This window comes from Coffea arabica, chromosome 4e, assembly GCF_036785885.1.
Source record: "Coffea arabica cultivar ET-39 chromosome 4e, Coffea Arabica ET-39 HiFi, whole genome shotgun sequence".
In the NCBI taxonomy this organism is placed as follows: domain Eukaryota; kingdom Viridiplantae; phylum Streptophyta; class Magnoliopsida; order Gentianales; family Rubiaceae; genus Coffea; species Coffea arabica.
The window spans coordinates 6,835,425-6,859,807 of record NC_092317.1 but is presented as its reverse complement, the minus strand read 5'-3'; the positions used below and the strand labels follow the sequence as shown (position 1 = coordinate 6,859,807).

The following is a 24,383-nucleotide window of genomic DNA, read 5'->3' as shown; positions in this document are numbered from 1 at the left end:
GTGATTTTAGTGTCGTAAGAGAATTTCCAGCATGTAGATGCGAAATAAGGGCACTAAAGAATTTTTTTAGTTAATTTTAATAAAAATAATATTTTTAAGTGATTTGAATAATGCGTAATAGAATAATGGAATGAGGTACTAAAACAATAAAATTGATACTTTTAAGGTACAAAGTGAAAAGATGGTTGTGTAGGGGTGCATGCAGCAACTCAATACTTGTTATAGGGCAATAAATGTTCTTACCTCTCTTGAAAATAATGTTTTTAATTTTTAATTTTTTTGCTGTTAGATGAAAATGGCACAATATTCCTCTCTGTTTCTCCATGAAACCCTTTTTGGCCCCCCCATCTTTCACGCTTCAATGTACCCAATATTTTAGGGCAGCAAGTTAACCAATGTCGAAGAAATTGGTACATTTTAACATGATCCTTGACAACTTAGGGTTGTTTCTTCAGTTGCATACATTTGATTGAGTTCCTGTCCTGCCTTCCTTCAAAAAATAAATAAATAAATAAAGTTCCTGTCCTGCCCTTAATAAAGTAAAAAAAAAAAATGCAGCTGGTTTAATCTAAAGTGGATATGTGTTACATTCATCTACACTCTTGAACCAGGAAAGTTCCTTGCTCTATGATATAAATTACTACATAATCTAACAAAAATTGGTGAGCCCCTGGTCAGAGGAGTTGGATCATTCTGGAACTTCAGGAAAGTAGGACTTTTCCAAATCCAGAACAGCCTGCAAAAACATTCCATTCCAATTCAACTCTAGCAAAGATGCAAAGAAAATAAAGTGCAGTAAAAACTTCAGAGCAAAAATTTTGAGGAAAACCTTGATGATCATGATGGCAGCATCCTTGTGTAGAACCTCGTTATACTCGCTACAAGCAAGATTCTGAGACATGCCAAAAGTATAATGTCATCCTTGCGAAAAGGAAGTACAGAAACATTATGTCATTTGCTTGAATGAATCTTACTTGCACACAACTAGGGCATCCAGCATCACCGAAGCACGAGCACGATGTAAGAAGTTCTAATGCTGCAGCTAACAGCTCAGTAAAGAGAGGTTGAACCTGCAAGGTGTGACCATGTTACCTTACTAGATGTCAACTGGTGGAAAACCACTTCATGACTTTTCTTTAAGTTTTTGGTGAGCAAAAATAGTTTAGTGCATTCACAAGACAATACGGGAGCTTTTCCAATAAAGAATGAAAATTTAGAGTTGAAGTAGGAAAGGATATTAACGACGTAAATAGTATGAAAATCTAGCAAAACTTAAATGTCATTTTGTAGTTTTTCTAAATCGAACAGTGGTCCCCGGATTATGCTAATGCAACAAAGATTTTCATGCAACCACTAAGAAAGCATAGGTGGAATGACACTCAGATCTGAAAAGAATCAATGTCTATTAAAAATTTGCAGAGATTTGGAGCGTTTCTCATAGAATTGCACTGTTGCAGAGTGTTTCTTATAAGTAAGAAGTGCTTCATTGTCAATTAAAAAGAAGATATAAAGTCTATTACAAGAGATAGAACATGCAATGACTGATCTAGTTAAGTCAAACAGGCCTGGGAGGACCAGGCTGTTTCTAAAGCAAGATGCTCAGGGTTTAGCTTTTACATGATAAGAAAGTTTGACCTAGAGTCTGAAAATAGCGAGCTTTCTGTGTCATTACAACGAAATTTTGATCAGAACTGATTTTGAGGATAAAAAACGTCTAAGAACTAACATAAATAGACATTCATGAACATGTTACTTGAGCACATAAATGACAAGCTCACAAGAATTTATATATCAGATCTGACAGTGCATTTTCTTTTCTTTTTTTTTTTTCAGTCCATAACCAGTTCTATGTCAGAAATCAAACATGAGTATTACAGTTTCTCTTGTTAACTTACAGTAACTTCTTAAAAATATGGTAAGGTGACATTAAAAGTCTTGCTACATAAAAGACATATAGTCACAATATAATAGAATACAAGGAAAAACTAAAGTAGTGAAAACACAAAAATAGAACCTGTACTGAAATGCCCGTCCCTCCAGGACGTGGATCATAAAGTAGAATTCTTTCAGGAGTATAGCGAGCATCATGAGGGTTAACACACTCCGAAGCCAAGTCAGAAGAATTGCATATTATGTACCTACACGCCATCCCACAGGGGAGTAGAAAGGACAGACTAAGACAGCATAATAGGACTATAAGATCAAATCCAACCACCTCCACTCTTGATTTTAAATATTAAAAAGTAGTTTAGCATCAGTTTCCAGATTTTGCGAAGGTTAACAAACTTACAATGGAACCACATTGAGAACAGCATGACTAGCAGCATGTAAACCTCCACGAAATGAATAATTTAAACTCTCCACAGCTAACTTTACGGATTCTGGAACTCGAATCCAAACAGCCTGAACCATGACAAGTTAAGGATGCCTTAGAAAAGAGGGGGGGGGGGGAAGGTTAATGACACCAGGGCCAATATATTACATCAAAAGAAAGAGTCAAACCAATATGAGAATGCTAAGATCAATAAAATGCGATCCACACTGAATGCACCTGTGAATGATATGAGTAATCAGGAAGTGATAGATCAACAGTATCAAAAACCCGGTTGCTTCTTCTCCATATACGACGGAAACCAAACCAAGTTGTTGTCACTTCGCATGCAGTAGCTTGAGCAGTTGTTCTCGGAAATGGCCTAGAAATAATTCTTGCAAGGTAAGCCTGACATGGTCAAACAAGCAACAAGTTAGCATACTGTGCCCCAAAATTATATAACAACTAATACTGAAACAAAAAGAGATTAGCAATTATTTCCACAAAGTAAGGAGCCAAACTACACCCATTCCCCAGCATGTGATTATGAAAAGGAAATGTGGTGTGAGGTAAAGGACAAGGGAGTACTTCTCATTTGCACATGACCAATGGGGTAAACAATCTGCACCACTTTCTTAGGAAGCAGGTTCAAGTACTTCAACCATTGAAAAGTTCTGTGGCATTTATACTTGCTTCATTCTAGCTATTTTTTATTACAAAACATGTTTACTCAATGCACTGCTTTGGTTTAATCAACTAGTTCAACTCTTTAATGGTAATAAATCTGCAGTTACTCCATGATGAATAGAAAAACTGACTAAAGTAACAGCCATCAACTGTTAAACTTAGGACTTCTTACTGCTCCGTAGATCTTTAAGTACAAGGGCTCAAGGAATGTCAACACAGTAATGAATCTAATTTTGCAATAACTTGCTAAGAAGTGTTGGCTACTAGTCTTAGGCAAGATTTGTAAGCGAGGTAAAAATTGAAAATTTTAAGGAATTGACCCTACAATTTGACCACCAATGACATGAATGTCTGTGTAATCACGAGTTTTTGTGTAATACTCCAAGTCTGCTTGCTGGCACCAAGCAATTTTACTTGACAAATCCAGATGTTTTACTAGATAGCTCTTGCCCTGGTTCATATAAACAGCACCTTCATACACCTGCACATTAATTAAATAAAACATTACTGCCACCATGGGACAACGGAGATGGAGAGTACATTTTACAATACATGTACTATGAGATTATAGATAAGTGCAGAATGTATAACTACAATTTTCTCAAGCAATGCACAGTGGTAACCTGGAAAAATGCCCTGCTTTCTTCAATTTCCTCAAGAACTTCATTTTTTTGCTTGTCAATGACTTTGTATCTCTCAGTTTCTATTGCTCGGATGCTAACAGAAATTGAAGGCGCTTTCTTGGAGACCAAAAAGAGCGAATATATAAGGTTTTCTGACAATAATGACGCGTGATTGAAAATAAATCTGGTAAATGGCTTGTTAAATTATTTCCTGACACCAAAACTGAGAATGAGGTGTTCCTCATACCGCATGTCCAATGTAGTTCCATATTCTAGCAGAAGGATCTCGTGATGGATCACTGGTTAGCAACCCTTGGTTTTTAAGCCTCATTACAGCACTCTCCAAGCCAGGGCCAAAATAATTTTCATCGTATGTCAAACTCAGTGGATGCTCTACAGCAGCACACACTAAGTGCTGCTCAAGTACCTGTGGAAATAATAAACTGCAGAAACTTAGGTAAATTCCTACTAAGCAGAAGACCGGGTAGAGACGGAGCAGAATAAAGAAAAGATAGCAATCACAAAATCGTTTTGCCTCCCCCTCTCCCTTCTCCCAAGTACCTGTGGAAATAATCAACTGCAGAAACTTAGGTAAATTCCCTACTACGCAGAAGACCAGGTAGAGATGGAGCAGAAGAGAAAAGATAGCAATCACAAATCCTTTTTGCCTCCCCCTCTCCCTTCTCCCAAGAAAACAAGGTCAATGAAGAACCAAAAAAAAAGAAAATAGATAAACAAAAGTTTCAGAAGCAAAGGAATAAACCAAACAGATTTACGGTGAAAGGAACCTGCTGGTTTTTAGCATCAATGTGACAGCACTCAATTGGACTTCTGAAAAGTTTTTGTGGAAATTTCATGAAGTACTGATCGAGAGGCCCATCAAATGCAACATAGACAGCAACTGATGGCTTTTCCCGCCTCCCTGACCTTCCAGCTTGTTGCCAAAGACTGAACAAAGAGAAAGAATGGGCAACAGTAAGACAGAAGAATGGGGGCAACAGTAAGACAGACGAGGAAATCTTACAACAACAAAAACAGAAAAGAACAATAGCCATACCTAGCCATACTACCAGGAAAGCCTAGGTGCAGGGTTACATCAATATGTCCAACATCAATGCCCAACTCAAGAGCATTTGTGGCTGCAATACCACAAATACGACCACTGAAAAAGTCCCTCTCAATTCGTCTCCTATCCTGCTTCATTAAGCAGAAAATGAATATTACAAGAATGAAAAACTAAAGAATTTTTTATATTATGTACAACATGATAAGAACATTTATCAGGAAATGTGAATTTAGCTTCAGGTAGATGCTCAATCCAATCAACTATTTTAGGAAACAAAACAGCTGAGAGATGTCACTTCAAAAATTTTATCTTCCTTCAAAATTCTGCACGTTGACTTAATCTCCCCTTGGAAACTTTTATCATTATGCAGTGGGCTATTTCATATGGTTTTGGTAACTCAGAAGTTAACCACAACACTATGACTACAATTCTTGAGGTACAAGATCACCTCACTCCCAATGAAACCCTAAAGCCAAATATCATATATTTGTCAGCTCTGGATTTCATCTACTATTTACAATAAGAATTTTTCTAACGAATTACACTTAACTTATCATGTGAATGCACGCACTCACATTCATTGCCCCCCTCCCCCCCAACATTTAGATACTTTCCCTGATTAGTTTCCCTCTTGCCAAAAAATTAACATGTGAAGCTATCTTAATGACACTCATTAGCCAAATCCTTACAATAATACTGTTAATTCTATTCCAAATTAAAGAGATATTGATTCTTTCATTAGGTTTCCATATATGTATAAATTGATTTCATGGAAATTAACTGTAAAGTCAATATTGAAGAAATTGACTTCTCCATCTTGCCTCTTGACATTACTTTTCCTCTTCTTCTCCTTTGGAATTCAAATCTCAAACACATCAGATATCATCAATCATCATCGAACAGAATCTTTCCAAACGCTTATGAAGATTCAATGATGCAGCTCCAAAGCTGGTTTAACCTTTCAAACAATGAATGACAGTCAAACCACATAGACCTTGGGGTCCAAAACCCAATACCTTTTCCACCAATAAACCTTATTTATTCCTAGTTTATGGGATTGGACGGGCTAGTGTGGTAACGGTGCCTACAGTACTTCACCCATGGATCTAATGTATGTTCTTGACCTCATATTCCTTATAACCATCATATACAATGAAAGATCTGAAGCTTTCCAAACTGTTTTGTGTTGGAGAATTGCTGGAAAAACACTGGTGTCCATGATTACTCAGTTATCGAGATAAATTATGGAGAATTCATGGTGTAATCCATGGACGCCGTCTGTTTTCAATCTCATGTATGTTTGATTGTCTGTGAGAGTGTTGTATGGTTGCAAAAGAAGAAGGAGAACAAAAATAAACAGGGGAAGGAGAAAAAGGAAAGTCAATCTCTCGGTAGTCAACTTTAAGGCTTGAAAGTCAATTTCTCAGAGATCAACTTTAAAGTTGATTTTTGAGAAATCAACAAAGTAATATTTCTGGAAACCAAATAAAACTTTCACATTTCTTTAATTTGGAAAAGGAATAGAAAAATTGGTGTAATACCCCAAAAGGGAGGGTGTAACCACTTTTAGCACACTGGCTTATTAAATAATTAGAAGTAGCATAGTGGAGGCTTTCATGGTGAATATAGCAAACTAATAAGTTGAAAGTCACAGAGATGCAAAGAATCAATACATGTATTTGCAAATAAATTTTCTCTTATCAGGAATATTATAAGATAAGAAGACTGCAAGAACAAGCAAGTCACCATCCCAACAGTCATATGAAAAGAGTTCAACTTAAAACCTGCTGCCAGTATTGCAGCAAATTCTAGTAAAACATGGTCAAAATTAGGTAATTGACGAAAATGGACATCCGAGCAAAAATCTAATTGGGAAAGGCTTTAAAAAATCTGATTGGGGAAGGACATGCCTATTAAAAAACTGTAAACTTAATTGCTAAGACAGTCTTAGTAAACCTATAACAAATTGAGCGTGAAATATATCACATATGAAGAAAGTGCAATAGAGGTGTCTGTGTACAAAATTAGAAGATCTTTTTCTCTTTCTTTCCCCCTAGTGGAAGCTGGGGGGTGAGGGTAGGGAAGTGGGTGCAAATCAAACAAGAAAAGAAATGATAGAATTAATGCTGCCTATATTATTAACAAAGAATGTGGTGTATAAGTATCACCATCCACAAGAAAGCAAGATGTTTCTAAAGTTGAAACAAGGTTCAAGGTTCTACCCTCTCAAATACCTTTTAGAGGTGCATTTGCATTATGATAGTAACTAAACACATTGGTATATATTTATCTCTTTGCACTAATTCTCTTTCACAGAATTAAAAGAAATTTAGAACAAACCTCAGCTACATAGCCACCTCGATAAGCACAAATACAGTCAACTAAGTGGGATGCTGCTTCCTGAAGAATCTCACGCCTTATCATAGTCACAAAGATCAAATAAATCATGTTATTCACTTAAGATAAATACTTCACAATAGAAATAAAAATTAGCTGAGAGGGTTACACATACGTGTAATATAGAACAAGTTCACAAAGTTTGCGTGATTTACAGAATGCAATACAGCGAAGCCCATGCTGCATCATTTCTGCAAAGAGTAGAGAAAGCTCGAAAATTGGGCTGCAAAGTCAAAACTATTTTATCAGAATTAAATCGTTTTTACCTAATGGAAATATCCAGACTATACTTTACAAAATATCTATGCAAAAAGTGAAAGTGATTTTTCAATTCTAATTAACACACAGATCATGAACATGTAAAGACAAAGACATCAAGCTTTTCGTAGTAAAGTGATTGTATATTTCTATGACTTGACAAGACTGAACCAGAGAATTTTTCAATTATCAGTCATAGCATCCGAGAAGAGTATAATAGACATACCATCACGGCATTCTAACATTACTCAAGAAGCAGATACACTCTTGTATATATTTTGATTCTTTAAGTCACAAGAAAAAGGAAACATTTTAACCATCTTCCAGGTATATGAAGTTAAAAATGACACCAACTTTAGCATTCACAAGACAAAACTGAACTTTATTGTCCATAAAACAAGTAGTTGTCAACTAAATTTTCATATTACGGTCACATCTTAACAGCTGTAATGAAAACTTATAGTTGGCCAAGTATAATTAATGTCATCAATTTTTGATATACAAGCTACCCAAAAAAAGAAATATTAAGCTTCTTGCTGCCAAAAGACACAGAGCTTTAATGCACCGTCCACAACTTAATTGGAAGACCATTAATCACATTGTCACAAATTGAGATTTTGGCACGCATCAAAATCTTTTTAGCATCAGAAAAATCGAGTATCAAAAGTGGGTAATCAAATTTAGTTGGAACCCCCTGCAAACCTAATGATATTGGATTGTGTGCTTATATGTTGATTCAAAGATGGCATCAGACACGGCTGACAGCAGAGATCTAAGAGGGCTATGTCTATGCTGCATTAGATGTAAGCAGAGAGGATATTTCTCAGCTCTTGACCTGATAACCCCAGGACTTGGTAAGAAAATTTTCATAAGATCATCAACATATATGGCAAAAAATGGATAATATGTAACTACAGCAAACTTGATTTATACTTTCTAGACAAATAGAGGGTCAAAGGAAAAGCAAATAGAAAGCACATCATCTTCTGTGATGAGAATACCTTGACCGTCTGGCAGCCACATCCTTACTACTCGATAAGTTTGCCTTCGTGTTGGTGGTCATTTTTTTCCCAACCTGAAATGCAGAATTCCACAAATAGCAGAACAGAAAAATGAGCGATTTAAGGACCATCAGTCCAAACTTCATAAAGGTTTTGGACTGAGAGCACCTACAGTTTTCATGCACAAAGGTGGATTCCAGAGCAGAAAAAGCTTCAGACTGGAAGGGCTACCATCATTCTGAACCAACTTTGCTGCTGGTAGATTTGCAAGTTCCTGGATTACCACACAAGTATATTATTGCCAATTTGAGGATTTGACAAATATATAAATCTGCTTTTTCTGCATAAGAAATTAACATATTCCACTAACTGCAAGATATTGTTGGCTAGATCGCAGACCCCCACACCTCTAAAGTCCATTCTCAGACCTTTTGTTTACACATCTAGGACGCTCTCCCTAATAATCAATTAAGAGATGCTCATCCAATTACCATGGGGAATTGAGTTCCTTCTTTCTTACCAATGCTTTGGAGACAACTAAACCACAAAATGGGCACTATATCCACTTTTAGATTCGTGACTCATAGGGTGATGAAGTCTCTCCAAATGCTTGAACTTCATTGTTTCTAGACCATACATGGTCCTTCAAAGCTATCAAGAAAGATAAGTTGCTACAAATGTAATTTCAATATCTCCGGAAGTAAATAATTACCATAGCATGTTCCTTGGGGTTTGCAGAAGTTGCAGTAGAAAATACAAAGGAAGGGTCACTGCCATAGACTGCAAACAAAGTCAGTTCCAAGCTAATTTGTCACATATAAGAGGAAGAGGAAATTTGAAAGAGAAGAATCTCTCACTAGTAGCAAAATGTAGTTGTCAAAGATACCATGAGTACAGATTCGGCGAAGTCGTCTTAATATAAGGGCAGTATGACATCCAAACGCACCCTTATAATAATGAGCTTCATCAACAACAACAAACCTGTAAAAGGAATTGTCAAGACCTTTTGAACAATCTACAAAAGAGAACATATGCATACAAAATCAGAAGTGATTAAGTGGTGAACATAGAAAAGCGAACAAAAGAATATGTACCTAAGATTTGACAATATCCTCCTGAAGTGTCCATGGGATGGCAATATTGATACATGTAACATATCTGGATTTGTAATCAGCTGCACAAACAGGATTAACTCTTGAGCAAATGAACTCTAGGCAAGATAAAAATAACGTAAAGACAGTAAAACTTACTGAAATACCATTCTAGCATTATCGCGAAGCCACATTCTATCCTGCTGAGAAGTATCTCCATCATATATTCCAATATTTAAGCTCTCATGAAACCCTTCTGTCATAACAAATAGTGTTCTTAGCTGATCTTGAGCTAAAGCCTGCAAAAACAATTTGGATCTTGTAAAGATTGCACAGTAGACAATGTCAACTGAAATAGAACCACGAAATAAAATTAACTGAACAAGCATATCGAATTACAGAATCAATAAATCTGTTAGAAATCAGATCTTAAGCAACAACCTTGGTGGGAAATACATATAATGCACACGCCAACAAATTGTGTGACAATACTTCCAGAACTGGTACATTGTAGCAAAGAGATTTTCCACTGGATGTCATGGTTGCAACAACTACATGCTCCCCACCAAGAGAAGCCCGAATTGACTCAGCCTATAGAGAATGTCACAGTCCATCAGCTATGAACTGGATAGAGAACAAACAGCACGTCATTGTCTTTACCTGATGGCTGTACAATCTACTAATTCCAATTCGTCTGAGTGCAAAAGTTGTGCTTTCTGAAAGTAGACTGGGAATTTCCACATAATTTGCATGCCGAGCTTGGATTTCTTCGATGTGAACAATCTGAACCAGGAAAAAAGAAAAGGAAATACCACTTATTACAATATTCCAGTAGAAATTACCCTACGAAATAAATATGCAGGAATCTTGATTATTGTGATATGATAGTCTACAATGATAATTAGGAACGTTACAGAAATTTAATGCCACCAGATCCACTTAGCTTGAGAGATTTTATACTTGTCCTTTACCTTAATCCCAAGTACCATAAACTGATCCACCTTTCCTAGACTATTATAAACAGGAAAAGTATAAGCACTTGAAAATAAGCAAAGATGACCTGCCCATGAGATCCAAGGCCATGCTTCAAATGCTCCACCATTTCCACGGGAAGCAGTGGATTCATCCCCTGCAAAGTGAAAAGATAGTCAAAATGCTTTTTTATCTTATTTGTAATAAATTGAACGTACTTAAATGTCAAATTTTAGACAGCACATGCATGTTAAATGAAATAATCTGAGAAAGATACAAAATGAAGAAGAAGAAAGGGATATCAAAAGTGATACATGTGATAAATACTAAATGACTGCTATTTTATAATATGATTCTGGATAGCGACAACTTGATGTACAACAATGATGCCTTTACTACATGACCAGGCCCTGCAATCTAATGCTGTATAGATCCTATCCCAAGATGACCCTAGCACCATGCACAGAACCTTACTGAAATAAAACTTTCTCTTCTAGGAGACAGATTGTATGTAACTTCTCTTCTACTGGCAAGCAGAAACTATTCTAAAGAAAAAAACAAATAATTCAAAAAGCTCCAAAATCTAAGGTCTCACGGATAACAATGGGAATATACTTTCATCCATGCAAGTAAGAATATTGCAATATATTTGATCCTCAATGTAATAAACCCCAAAATATGCAGCAAACCAGGCTGGTACTGAATCATATCTTTGACTAAAATGAGTATGAATGAAAGGACATAACCAACACAAGAGTGATCTACTAAAGATATTAATGCCTCCACAATTACGCAAACATACTTCTATCCCATACAAACAGTTGTAGCACAACAAATGTAGGAAGAACAATAGCCAATCCTTCATGACGGGAAAATTCTATAACTTACACGGCACCGAGGTTCAAATGATGGAGAACTTAAACTTCTGGAGCTGCTTCGACCTGCTCTTTTTTCTTCCTTTCCAATTGCTGTAGTATCACATTCCCTCGCAGAAATAAGAAGCTCTTCCAAGGAAAAGAACTTAATCTTATCATTTTCTTTCTTCAGCTGCAAAATACTTCCAATCAAGTCAGAGAAAAGAAACCAAAAACAAGGAAGACGTGTGTCTAAATGAATTTAAGTTCATCCACAACAAATGCTGAATAGGTCATTTTTCTTAATAAGTAGCTAATATGCCAATCATGATTTCTGTAGCCAGAATAGAATAGATAATGAAATGGATAATTGGACTTTGTTTGAATTTAACATCAAGTTGCTCAATATGTCCAATTATGCAAGGAAAAGTTCACCAACACCTTACTTCTGAAACAGTATTTTCTTGTCTGTAAGTACCAATCCTTGCACAAGAATAAACATCAGCAGGCTTCTAACAGACAAGTAATACAAGAAACTATACAAGTACAACAATTAAATAAGTTTACACACCAATAATGACTTGACAGCCCTTGACAGAAGATCTGTGAAAGAATCTTCCCTTTTCTTCATTGCATTAAGGATCTTGAATATAGGCGCACGCTTTATAGCTGATTCTAAAGGAGCAGAAGAAAGAAAAATCCAACAAAATATCTCAGATGGTTATGTAAAAATACCTTAAATATGGCAGTCCAAAACAAGGTACTCACTATTACCAGTAGGCAGTTCACTTTCATGTTGATCTCCAGAACCATTCAGGATTAACAGAGAATTCCGTGCTTTTGCACCCTCTATTTCTTCATCAACAATTTTTATAACCTGAAAGGAAAAGACTTCTGTCATAAGAAAATCTTACAAACAACAAGAAAATATCTCTATTGACAATAGAGAAACCAAAGGCAATATATGTCACAACGATTTAAAGGCAAAATATGCAGACTAAAAGAAGATATCATAGGATACCATTCAGTAAACATCATAATATTGATTTCTTGAAATAGCTAGAATCATGATTCCTCCATATCAGATCAATTGTCCAATTCTAATTGGCAACAAGTTTAGCAAGGTAACTATTTAAGTCAAAAACATGTAGCATAAGTAGGAAAGAAAGTACGGCTATAGGCTACTTATTTCATTTCAAGTTTTAGAAGGTGATCAATGGGCCAAACAAACAATTTCTGAAATCAGGAGTTTTGGTCTTATGAAAATGGATCTTTAGTAGAAGTTCTGTAATTCTCAGGCTCATGCAAGTAAACATTCAAACAACAAAGCAGTGAAACAGGAAGTGAATGCTTTCAAATTTATGTGTAGATTAAACCACTGAAATTCAGCAGCAACCAAAGCATCTACACAGGGAACAATGAACCCAGAGGCAAAGGGTCCAATATACACATGAGCATTTATTTGGAAGCAATCCCTATAAGCTTTTTTTTCACATTTAGGTCAAGTTGAAAACAAGGGAGCCTTACCGAACAACAAAACAAAAAGATGAAAAAATGACTTCCATAGCTAAGGCATATCAAGTAAATGAACACAAAAACCAGTGCTTTCAACAGCTATATTGTTTCTTCAATTAGAGAATTACCTTGGGGAAAAGCAAAGAAAGATGTTCAATGTCTGTGATACCAATTTGACTTCCAAATTTCTTAAGGTGGTCCAGTGCTTTAGTCAGACCAGTTAAGGTAATTCCTATATGCCACAGTTGAAGAAAAGCTGAATAGGTGTTCAAGAGAGCAAAAGCTTTCATAATGTTCTTCAACCATGATGGACACATACACAAAGAAGCCCCATTTACACAGGGATCCATTTCGTGGTCCCTGGCATTTCCTCTCTTTGCTATGCATTTTGCTGTGGCTGGATCACTTAAGCAATTTACAGACTCCAAAATCTGTATAAACATTTTGCATTTTTCTTCATCAAGTATGTTAGTACGGGATGATTGCAATAAATCCAGTACAATGTCACGTGAAGGTCCCAGGCTCTCATCATTAATGGACCTCCTCTTGCGTTTGACTGGTAGTGAATGGGCATCAGATGTGTTCCAAGTTTCTTCATTCATATGTTCTGGTTCCACCTCAGCATTTGGATGATTTTTGTGATTGGATCCATTCTGCAAAGAAGATAGGTCTTGCATTAAGTCAGAATATGCTGACTCAGCTAACTTTGATGCCAAGCTCTCAGTTTGGACTGTTGAGGACCCTGCAGATTCATCGAGGTTCTGGGCTTGCTGCCTATCCTTTTTAGCAAATGGAACCAGAACAAAGAATTCCCCAGAAGCAATTGAAAAACTACCAATCTGACTATGCAAGCTCAATTTTTTGGCCTGATGCATAAATTCCAGTAAAAAAATGAGATATGCAAGAATAAATCTTTTCCAAATGCAGTAGCGGAAAAAGGTGATGCATTAGAACGTTATTTGCATTAACCTCTTAAAACATAAAACCAAAAGAATTATAAAGCACGCATGCACGCGCACTAGAACAAACAAATATTACCATTATATGTAGAACAAACAACGGCCATTTCATAGAAAATTAACAGGCAGATTTCTCTGTAACTTTATTCGCAAGTATTAAAATCAACACAAACACAAGTCTGCACATTCCCATATACAAGCAATCCAAACAGACAGGTGCCGTATTCTCCCTGGGTCGATGCCATTTATTAAGCTATGCTTTTTTCAAACAGTGAACCATACCAAAGTATTGATCTTTACCAGAGGTTACAAATTAGGAAAAAAAAACCCATGTATTCAAAGAGTAAGTAGACAAAAGTGAAGTACAAATAGACATATAACCATTCGAACCATTATCGAGTAAAATGGGACAGGGTTTGTGCGGTTTGTAGTTTTGGGGAAGAGGAAGGGGGGGGGGGGGGGGTTGTGAACCAGAGGTAACCTTGAGGAAGAGATGGAAATTGGGAGAACTAGAAGCAGGAGGGAAACTTTGCTTGAGAAGTTGCTTGAGTTCTTGAATGGTCTTGTTTGGTTTCACGGATAGACTGATCGATTCACCTGTCAAGCTCCTAACTTGGATTTCTCTTTCCTCAATTTCGCTACTCTCTTCCATTCTTGTCAACCTGGGAAGAATCCTGTGCTTCAAAATCCAATTCCCCCTAGCAGTATTTCGTTAGCATTTGACATTCAGGGATTCTGATTTCTTGATTTTGAGCAATTTTTCGAATGTTGAGGAAAATGAGGGAGAAATTGTTAAAGTCATTAAATCAGACAGAGACAGAAATACCTACGATTTGGCGGGGGAGGGAGGTTTGCTCGTTGCAGCTGCTCGCGTGCATGTCCAACTCAAGTCACGTGATGGATTTCTGCTCGATTATTCGAAATTTCGAATACGCAAGAATTTTCTTTTCTAAGTTCAAATTGTTTTGCTCAAAATATACAAACAGGTCAGTCTTTTGTACACTACTGTTTGGACAGATATTTTGCATTTCGAATGTTTGCAGTTTATTTGATTAAAAGACTTGTTTTTGACAAATTTTTTTGACTAATCAACAAGTTTGCTGTCATTTGATGATAAATTGTTTTTTTTTAATTGTGTGTCCAAATTTTTTATAATCTCAAACATGAAATATCATTTATTTACTGGTGAATTTCTACGAATATTGTTAAAATAAAAAAAGTTCACAAAAGTGGTGTAAGTTGGAAGTTTGTTCTACATTAAGGGTCGCCGCAAACAGCAACGGAGGCTTGTTTAAAAAATTGTTTTAATTTTCTTTTTTTTTCCGCTGCAAAGCTAAGGAGCAATTTTAAAAAAAAAAACAAGCGGCGAAGGCCAAATTATTATTTAATCAAACTACTTCACGAGCGGCAAAGCATTATGATGCAATTAAGAATCGCTGCATAGTTGATATGCGGTGATTCGTTTAAATTTTTTTTTTTCTAAAACCTAACCCTAATCCTAATCATAAACTTAACTTTAAACTCGAAATCACTACACCCTAACATGTAATAAAAATCCTAACCACGAAATCTAAAATTTAATTTACCTATAAGAATTGTACTAATCATGCATGATGTTAAATGAAAATAAAATATGCCCAAGTCATCCTTTTTTAATATTTTAGTTTTAATGTTAATATAATTAATGATAAATAATGTAGCATTCAACCATTTAAACGATAAATGAGTGCAATAATTAGCACATGAACTTGAATGATAATAACGGAAGATTTGAGAAGAAAATTTCATAAAATTTAAATATCACCCACCAAGATGCCTCTTGCCCTTATCGCGCGGAATGGTACCATGCTTGGATTGCTTGTTTCCGTCAGAAAATATTGTCGTTTTTCGTGATCACATTTTCCTATCACCTTTTTTTCTCACATATATCAAATCACTACAGTAATTTTTCCATGAAAAATGACGGAAAATGCAATCCAAACACAAATATTTCCAATGTATCCTTTCATGTAGTGGATCTCTTCTCGATTGTAATCATTCGGACCTTCAAGGTGGTACTTGCACTTGCTCAGGCATTAGCTCCTCGTCATCATCAACGGAGGGGTTCAATACTCTAATAGTGGGACTTGAGAAAATAGGAAAATAGTGGGACTTGAGAAACAAAGAGGATGCAAAGAAATTTATATTCAAAACTCTAATTCTTGGAGCCTCACAAATGTCCATGTATCAATTATATTTTTTATTTTGCTTGGTTTTGCATGTGTCCTATTGCAAATTTACCATTTTAATATGTCCTGTAAAGATCAGGTGCATGAATTGTATTAACATTCATATTGGATGACGCTATCTTCATAAAGCATAATTGGTTTCCGCAAATGGCAATTGTTCACTAACCGTTGATCAAGTAGATCAACGGTCCACAAATTTAGTCCTGTGCGACATTAAAAATTAAAATTTAATTAAAAAACTAAAAATTCCTTCATCGCAAATTTTGTCTGCGGCAATAGGATTGAGAAATTTTTTCCTCCAAATCACGACTGTTGAAATATATTAATCAACGGTGATATCCGATTGAAATATAAAATTGTACCGATTCTTAAGAACATAAAAAAAAAAAATGGATTGAATTTTTTGTTGCACCGATATTCCACCTGCGACGACCCTTATATCATCCATCCTCCCACCACAACACCGCTTTTATGATAATTTTTTATTTCAACAATATTCTGAGAAATTCGCCTTTATTTACCCTGACAGCTACAAAGCAGGGATAATATTTTTTTTTTTTTGTCAAGAACAACCCTTTTGAAATTTTTAACGTTGTAGGCTATTGAATGACTTGTGGGAAATTTTTTAGGAAAGTTATTAGTAGAACCAAATTATGGAAGGACAAATGATAGAAAATTTGCTTTGCATGCTCAATGCTCCTTTATGGACAGTTGCCAAGTAATGCTCCACGTTTTACTCTGGTTTCCATAGCAAGGAATCATAACTGGCTCACTGTCATTAATCACAGTAGGAGGAGTCATAAAACAGACCAACTCCGCTTGATGCATAATTCATTTTCTCACCATATTTCAAATTCAAATCACCATTTCTTCTATCTCTACCTTTCCTCCATAGATAGATCTTTCTCATTCGCCACTAACCATTTTATCTTCAACAGGAAAAAGGGTTCAGAGAATGAGCACAACCACGATTACACAGCTTGTGAGATGGCGAGTAAGGCATTTGGCAGCATGTTTGTATGCATGCAGGCTTCCTCTTATAGGTAACAAGCAAATAGAGCTAAACAACCCCAACTTCACCTGCCTAAGCAATAGGAATAATCCGTATAGAAATCCCGACAAAAAAGTTCAGTCCAATTCTTGATACATTTAGTACATGTTTCATAGTACATGGTACTCTTTTTTTTTTCTTTCTTTGGACCTTCGTTTATTTCTTCGTTTCTTTTTGGTCGACATGTTTTATGGTTGATGTGGCTATTTGTATATCTTGTGAAGATGAACCGGATTGCTCTACATCGACTGATGAAGTGCCAGAAAAGAAAATGGTTTTCGACCCTATTGGAGAGGGTAGAAGAAGTGAGACCAGCAGACAAAAATTAAGAAGAAAGAACCGAGATCAGGAGAGGGCATCCCCTGAAAATCCGAAGCAAAAAAGCAGTAGCAGGAGAAGCGAAGATAGGAGGGGTGAATCAAGCATGTCAAGTTTTGCTGAAGAAGAATACATTGTTTTCTGCTTTACAGATGATGGAGAAATCCAGATGGTTAAAGAGAAAAGGTCATCAGAGGCACCTCATGGCACGATTAATCCTGCCAAGAGACGTTCAAGGAGGGTAAATGATACGGTTAGCAATTGACCTCTTTTTTTGCTGTTGCTTCATTTGCTGTTTTTTTTTTAATTAGTTAATTAGTAGTCTTAAATTGTCTTATCTTCTTACTTCGAGACAAAAAAAAAAGACGCAGAATTGTGGTGCGAATGCTGAAGAAACTTCCATCCCTAGCCATGTTGCAGGAGACACTGCCCTCTGCGATGAACATGTAAGGTTTCTTCTGTCCCCATGGATTTGCTTATTTATTTATCACTGATAGTACAGAACACGATATTAATAGCGAAATACTGACTAATTGTCACATTTTACAAACTTACTTCCAAATCAAAATCAATGTTCAACTTGACAGGATCCTAATATGTAATTTGAATAAAGAATATTTAATTGCATCAATTAAGTAATTATTAGATTATCTCAATCTTCACCACTTGATCCATCCGGATGTTTATAAAATTTTATTTGTTGATGGTTAATGCACTGACAAGCATGATGTTTAGCATTTAATTAATATTGAAAGTTTTCATCATTTGATCTTGTTATACCATGTATCACCCAAATCTTGTACTCACATTGTTGTAAGAAAGAATGTGATGTATGCTACTGGAGGCTGAAATGCTGCGATTTTTACATAAACCTACTCCCACAGAATTCTTGAAAACTGTAATTAATTTCTTCGGGAAATATCCTTAAACCCAAAGAGTGAGAGTAATTCTTAACAAGAAACGACTGCAGGCTGAAGAAGAAGGAAGCAATGATGTAGAAGTAGAGTGCATTCCTGATGAGATCAAAGAAATTAATCACTATGGACCTCATGAATGCAGAACTTTGTCTTCCATGTTATCTGTAGCTGAATCATTAACATTCTATTTATCCAACTTTGCTAGTGATGTTACAAAGTTTTGGCAAGATTTTCTTTAGTTATTATTTAGCTTTATCAGCTGCTCAACTGTCTATTGACTGGAATATATAGGCTAATATCACAGCATCAGAGTAGACTTTTGGCTCACGACGGCAAGGACGCGAGGTTGAATCATGTAATGGCACAAATGAAGTCCATTGGATGTCACTGATTTCATAACTAAACTTGGTGTTTATTTTGTAAGTCTACGAACGAATCTGAACAAGGTTTAGTATTTAGAACATAGTAAAATACAGCGCCAAAGCATGGGAACATACTTGAACATAATAACTTGTTTGGATTGTGGTTTTTTGCGAAAATTTTTACGTTTTCCATGAACACATAATTTTTTATTTTACATACATCAAATCACTACAATATATTTTTCTACAAAAATTCCTAAATATAGCAATCCAGTTTATCTTTTGGAGCTTCAACATAATATTTATGTTTATTGATTTTTCAAATGTTATGTATATGTATCTGTGTCGTGTATGATGTACTTTCTGTTATTAGTGCAAATATTGAAATGAAATTGTACTTTTATCACAAAAAAAGGGATAATTTCACAAATCTCCCCTGAGGTTTATAATAATTGCAGGCTGTACCCTTTATTTAAAAAATTACACCTACATACCTTAATGGTGTTAAAATCACAAAAGTAACCTTCATGACTTGCTCAATTTAACACCTCCATGATGTGATGCACTTTTAAAATTAAAGTTAACAAATCGTTAAAAAAGAGAGAAAAAATAAAGAAGAGGAAGAATAGTAGATTCTTTCTTGTCCTAACCACTCAAATGACCTCAGTCCAATATTACATAACATTGTATTAATTTGAAAACAAATTGTAAATTCTTACAAAATTGGGTTGCTTACTCAATTTTTGGTTCGTCCATGTGAATTTTTTTTTTATTTAAGGGAAGAGAAATGAATTCGATAGATAATTTTTTTAAAGTATGTAGCAATATATCATGTTCAAAATTACATACGAATTTTGTTTCTAAGGAGAAAAATCAACTAAGTTAGATACAGGATTATCAATGGGGATGTTTTGCTTACATCAGCAAAGTGAGCCAACGTACCTTTTAAGGGAGGTTAATGTAATTTTTTAAATCTAGAGGGTACTCCCTACAATCATCATAAACCTCAGGGGAGGTTTGTGGAATTATTCCAAAAAAAAGAATGGAGTAGCACTTGACGCATTAGAGAGTCCTACAAGAATGCTCGAGTCTCTGATCTTTCATTGAAAAAAAAAATTGAAAAATGTTATTGCCGAATTAGTTGCAAATGCAAAGTTATAAGGATGAGGACCTATATCAAGATCAGAACAAAATTAAACGAAAAAAAAAAATTAAGCAACATTTTCGAAATGCGCCTAATTATTTTCCAAAGTATATAAAGAACAACACCTCAGAGTTAAGAAGAATAATACCATGTATTATGGGCTTGTAACCACTATTCAAGAAAGTAACATTGACCACAAATTAGTACACATTTCATTTTTTGTTTCCATTCAACAAGTAAAAGCACAAGAAGAAAAGGAAATGACGAGCAATAGTTCACTCACACTTTAGTAAAGAACGATATGCCCCTAATTATCAACAAGCAGCCAAATCTACAATCATCACCTCAAGCAGGTGTACCTAAATTAGCTAATAGAAACTGTTTCTGCAATAATTCTTGAAACTCCATCATTTGGATTTCCTTTGCCACCGCTGGAACTCTTTGATCTCATAACAAACGACTGCAGATGCATCCTCGCACTTGCAGCTGCAGCAATAGACTCATCATCCTGCTTCACTTTTGCAGCCGCAACAGCAGTGGCATATGCTTCTCTTGCTGCCTCTAGTTTTTGCATCTGAATTTCATCCAAGTCATCCTGTATAAAAGAAATTTATTTCAATTGTAGACAACATAGCAACCAACAGATGTCTAAGATGCCAACCCTCCCAACCCAACACAACCACAGCGATTAGAGTTGAATAACACGTAGCAACAAGAAGAATAACCTCACTAAAGAGAGCACCACTAGGTGGCATTGACTTACAAGATCAGGGTTGTGATCTGAAGCACAAGATACAGCATCATAATCTTTAGCAGAAAGGGTAGAAACGTTTCTTGCCAACCCTTCAAATACCAGCATAAATGATGAAATTTCTCCTTGCACCCCTTTAAGATCTTTCTGTAGCTGTTCAACACGTTGATTGGATGTCATTGCTTCCCATTGTAACTTCTCCACAGCTGCTTGTTTGTCAGCTAGCTTAATCTGTATAGGAGATGTATAGTCAGCAATGGTTTACCAGACGATCACATGCTTTGCCAGGGTCAACCACACACACCAACCAAAACCACAGATACTAGAGTGCAAGAAACACCTAAGTACTCAAAAGTGCAACTACACAAACTACGAGCATGCAGCGTTTTAAAATTCTTGATACAAAAAGGAAGAAACCCAGAAAGGCAATTATTTTCCACAAAGATTACATTTACGCCACAATAAATGAGAATTAGCTACTGTAAACGGAAAAAAGATATACATACTGGATTCTTCCATTATGAGGTTGCTTTGGCAAACAAGAGTCAATGAAATACCAATTACAGAGGCAATAATGAGAAAGTTTCCATACTTTTTTTGTGGGTAAGTAAAAGATTCCATACTCGATAGAAAGGAAAAATGAAAAACTTAACGAAATAAGAGAACTAATTATGCACCACATGCTAGCATTAGAAACAAACCTTTGTATCAGCAAGTTGTACTTGGGTGGAATTTAGTAAAAACTCCTTTTCTGCTGCTTCAGTTTTCAATTCATTTAGCTTGGCCAGAATCTCAGTTTTTGAGATCTCTGCTGACTTCAGAAGTTCATCTTTCTCTGATAACTTCCTTTGTAGATCCAGAACTTGTTCTCTCAAAACCAACAATTCTTCCATATCCTTTTCTGTTGGTGATAACCTTGAAAGCATAGATGAGTTGTCAGCAATTCTGTCTTGGTTATTCCTGTGGTCCTTATTCCTTTTCATAGGAATAGATTGAACTCCATTCCTCGCCTTTACTTCAGCTGTCTGCACCAAACATAAAACATCACCACTGAAATCGACTAAAATGAAGCAAAACTAGGCTATCATGAACCCAACTGTATAATGAACAAAAGAACATACAAAGATTTGAAACTTCATATAAAATGAAAGCATTTTAATTTTTCTTTTAGGGTCCCAAGAAAACGAAAGTGGGGGGTTGTGTGTGCTAAGACTTCAAGCTGATCAGCAGGCATGACCAATCCCAGTTAGGGTGTTCATGAAATCATTCACAACATGGTTGGAGCACCTACCACCATAAGATAAATAGAAGAACAAGATAATTAACACTTCATGTTTTTAAACGTAACCTAATGTGCTGCCAGCTCGAAACTATCCTAAGCAAACAAAATTAAGAGATGTAAAAAATTTTTATGCAAAATGAGAACAATTAAGTGAACGCATTTTTCAGCATCGAGCAAGTAGTCTGGAATGGTAAGAGTTTTACAGTCCCCAGGCCCATTTACGAAGATAAGCCTGAAGTTATGCAGCTAAAATTCCAAGGTAGGATTAACTAGAAAAGTAAAAATTCCTAGAGCTAAGGTTGGAGAACCTTCTAGTCTGTCCAATTGCAAAGGATTAAAACTGAGGCATGCACTCAAACAGCCCCAATAAGTGTATCTTATTTTTAGATGATAAATGTTGGTGTTTTCCAAAGTATTTCTAATTAGTTCCCAAAAAAAAATCTTGGTTGTGCACTTGACCAAAAATTTCACTCATCCTATTCTCCAGCAAATATGGCAGCTTATCCTCCGCTAGCAGTATCCTTAATAAACGCAGTTCACTTCTCATAATTGAACCTCATTGCCCAATGTGTTACAACACAGGTCAAGTCAGAGTCCATAGCCACAATACTAAACAGTAAGTACATCTATAACCCACTACATGCTTGATAATGCAAAAGTCACATTAATTTCAATTCGAATGATGAACTTCCATAATTTTATCCATCAGACCAGGCAACTGTTTGACGTCCCCAACAAAATAAGTGAGTTACTAGTGCAATAAAGCAGAAAAATACGCATAACTAAAACAGATGAACAAGTGAATTAAAGTTCAAATTCCATTTCCATCATCTTCTAGCAAGTAAAAACTATGCATAACAAATACAAGTATATAAATATATATATATAATAAAGTAAATAAATAAGTAAACAAATAGTACCTTTCGAGCAAGTGATTCTCTAGACGGTGTCTTGGTATAGATCATTGAACCTCTCCGAGTAAACGAAGGGTTCACCTTCTGATCCTACACAATAATTTCCCAAACCAAAATTTTCAAATTCAACCCTCGCGCTTCACATTTATTAGCAAAAAAGAAAAAAAAAACAGATTTAAACTTCAAACAAGAATAAAAGACCAAAAAATTACTTACAATGAGTGACTGAACGAGGGGGACCATTTCGACGAGGTCGTTAAAGAGGACAGGGTCATAGCTGCCGGCGGCTGAGGCATTGGAGAGCGCAGAGAGCGTACGGTGCAGAGAAGAAGGAGAGGACGACGCCCTATGATGGAGGCGAACGTCGCCGGAAAGCCACGAGTTAGGTTCAGCCGTGCCGGCGGCAGCAGTTGCTGAGCGGTTATCTTGTAAATCTACCAAATGTTGGGGCTCAAACATATTGTTTAATGGTACTTTAACAATTTTACAGATCGATTGTAATTACAGATTCGAGCCTCAGATTAAAATTGGAGGAGTAAAATTCGGGAAACAAATGTTGTTGAGAGAAAATTTTCAGTTTTTTTGCTTTGAAGAAGACCGGAGAGAGAGAGTGGGAAGAAAGTGAAGGAAAGAGTGAAAGAAAGAGACTTGGGACTTTCAAATTTTTATTTTGAGAGATTTCGGACAATTTGAGCGTTATCTTACGGTGTCGTTTTCTATTTGAAGAGCAAAGGTGTTTATTACGTCACGTTTTGTCGTCAAAGCGTCAAGGAAAAGAAGAGAACCCACAAAGATATCTTAGGACAAATATTTAGTGGGCTCCAACGTCACGACTAAAATAAGGAAAACTTTTTTTGAAAATTCTTGAGAGAATATTTGCTTAACACATTTTGAATTCATTTTTATTTATTTACTTAAGGAAAACTTTTTTTGAACATTCTTTTGGGAATATTTGCTTAAATTCTATAGTAAATATTTGCTTAACACATTTTTAAATGATTTTTGTTTATTTAATTATTTTTTTATTTTTTATTTTTTTTAAAAAAAGAAAATTAGTAGGCAAGAGTAAGGAGATTAAAACTCAGGTCATTCAATTCAACCATTAGATCAAAACCTCCCCGATTCATAAGATTTCAATGTTAACTATTAGATCAAAGCCTTCTCGACTATTTATTTAATTACATTTTAACTCACATAAATCACATTTAAAAAAAAAAAAAGCTACAGTAGAAAAGGCAATCACATTTAGTACTTGAGTTTTGGTTGGAGTAGTTAGTAAGTTAGATCTGAGTGAATTGAAATTGGGCCACTGGAGGTTGACAATCCTTTTTAATTTTCCTTTTGTTCAATTTAGAGGGGCTCTTAGGTTAATTATTGACAATAAAAGAATAAAAGATAAGAGCATATTTAATTATAATTTTAACATATTAAGAATTTAGGAACACCTATATTCCGTTTCAAAGGATTTATTTCAACAAAGGCAATTTCTATTTCGGACACCCTTTTGAAATTGAAACATATGGAGCTTAAGAGTTTGTTGAGAAAAAGAAACAAATAGAGTAAAAACAAAACAATGCAACACTTTCTGACAAGAATGCCTCTAGTTAGAATGACCAGGGCGGCAAAGCTCATTTTTTTTATTTTTGTTGATTTTATTTTAGGAAAAATAGTTCAAAATGTCC

At 35.6% G+C, this 24,383-nt stretch overlaps 2 protein-coding genes across 9 annotated transcripts; both read right to left on the bottom strand.

Annotated features, from left to right (window-relative positions):
• Window positions 1-396: 396 nt before the first annotated feature.
• LOC113741197 (uncharacterized) lies at window positions 397-14,698 on the bottom strand. 8 transcript variants are annotated; one of them, XM_072047410.1, is made up of 28 exons: window positions 14,565-14,698; window positions 14,216-14,432; window positions 12,904-13,641; window positions 12,029-12,137; window positions 11,832-11,935; window positions 11,295-11,453; window positions 10,495-10,563; window positions 10,095-10,217; window positions 9,876-10,025; window positions 9,602-9,733; window positions 9,438-9,517; window positions 9,230-9,324; window positions 9,056-9,123; window positions 8,516-8,617; window positions 8,344-8,417; window positions 7,200-7,307; window positions 7,028-7,103; window positions 4,679-4,818; window positions 4,410-4,569; window positions 3,869-4,048; window positions 3,622-3,738; window positions 3,324-3,479; window positions 2,552-2,719; window positions 2,291-2,403; window positions 2,015-2,138; window positions 975-1,070; window positions 830-892; window positions 397-736 (listed from the first exon to the last, which is right to left on the bottom strand). In XM_072047410.1, exons 2-28 carry the CDS (start codon window positions 14,384-14,386, stop codon window positions 689-691), a joined length of 3,723 nt encoding a protein of 1,240 aa, XP_071903511.1. In that variant the 5' UTR covers window positions 14,387-14,432; window positions 14,565-14,698; the 3' UTR covers window positions 397-688. The 8 variants fall into 8 exon arrangements, with proteins under 8 accessions (XP_071903511.1, XP_071903512.1, XP_027124485.1 ...); XM_072047411.1 differs by having other exon boundaries at window positions 14,561-14,686; XM_027268684.2 differs by lacking the exon at window positions 14,565-14,698 and having other exon boundaries at window positions 14,216-14,554.
• A 5,188-nt stretch (window positions 14,699-19,886) lies between these two features.
• On the bottom strand, window positions 19,887-23,373 carry LOC113741515 (protein MICROTUBULE BINDING PROTEIN 2C-like). The gene is made up of 5 exons (XM_027269045.2): window positions 22,918-23,373; window positions 22,708-22,791; window positions 21,207-21,530; window positions 20,518-20,736; window positions 19,887-20,349 (listed from the first exon to the last, which is right to left on the bottom strand). The coding sequence occupies exons 1-5, from the start codon at window positions 23,158-23,160 to the stop codon at window positions 20,119-20,121; spliced, it is 1,101 nt and encodes a 366-aa protein (XP_027124846.1). The 5' UTR covers window positions 23,161-23,373; the 3' UTR covers window positions 19,887-20,118.
• Between the last annotated feature and the right edge of the window lie 1,010 nt (window positions 23,374-24,383).

Excerpts from the sequence above, each read along its gene's own strand:
- LOC113741197 (XM_072047410.1), bottom strand. The coding sequence starts at position 14,386 with ATGGAAGAGAGTAGCGAAATTGAGGAAAGAGAAATCCAAGTTAGGAGC. Across the intron at positions 10,218-10,494 it reads GCCTTGGATCTCATGGGCAG|ATTGTTCACATCGAAGAAAT; the intron begins GTCATCTTTGCT and ends TTCCTGGTTCAG. Across the intron at positions 2,720-3,323 it reads ATGTCATTGGTGGTCAAATT|GCTTACCTTGCAAGAATTAT; the intron begins GTAGGGTCAATT and ends TGACCATGTCAG.
- LOC113741515 (XM_027269045.2), bottom strand. The coding sequence starts at position 23,160 with ATGTTTGAGCCCCAACATTTGGTAGATTTACAAGATAACCGCTCAGCA. Across the intron at positions 21,531-22,707 it reads GAGAATCACTTGCTCGAAAG|ACAGCTGAAGTAAAGGCGAG; the intron begins GTACTATTTGTT and ends TGTTTGGTGCAG. Across the intron at positions 20,350-20,517 it reads CAGATCACAACCCTGATCTT|GATGACTTGGATGAAATTCA; the intron begins GTAAGTCAATGC and ends TCTTTTATACAG.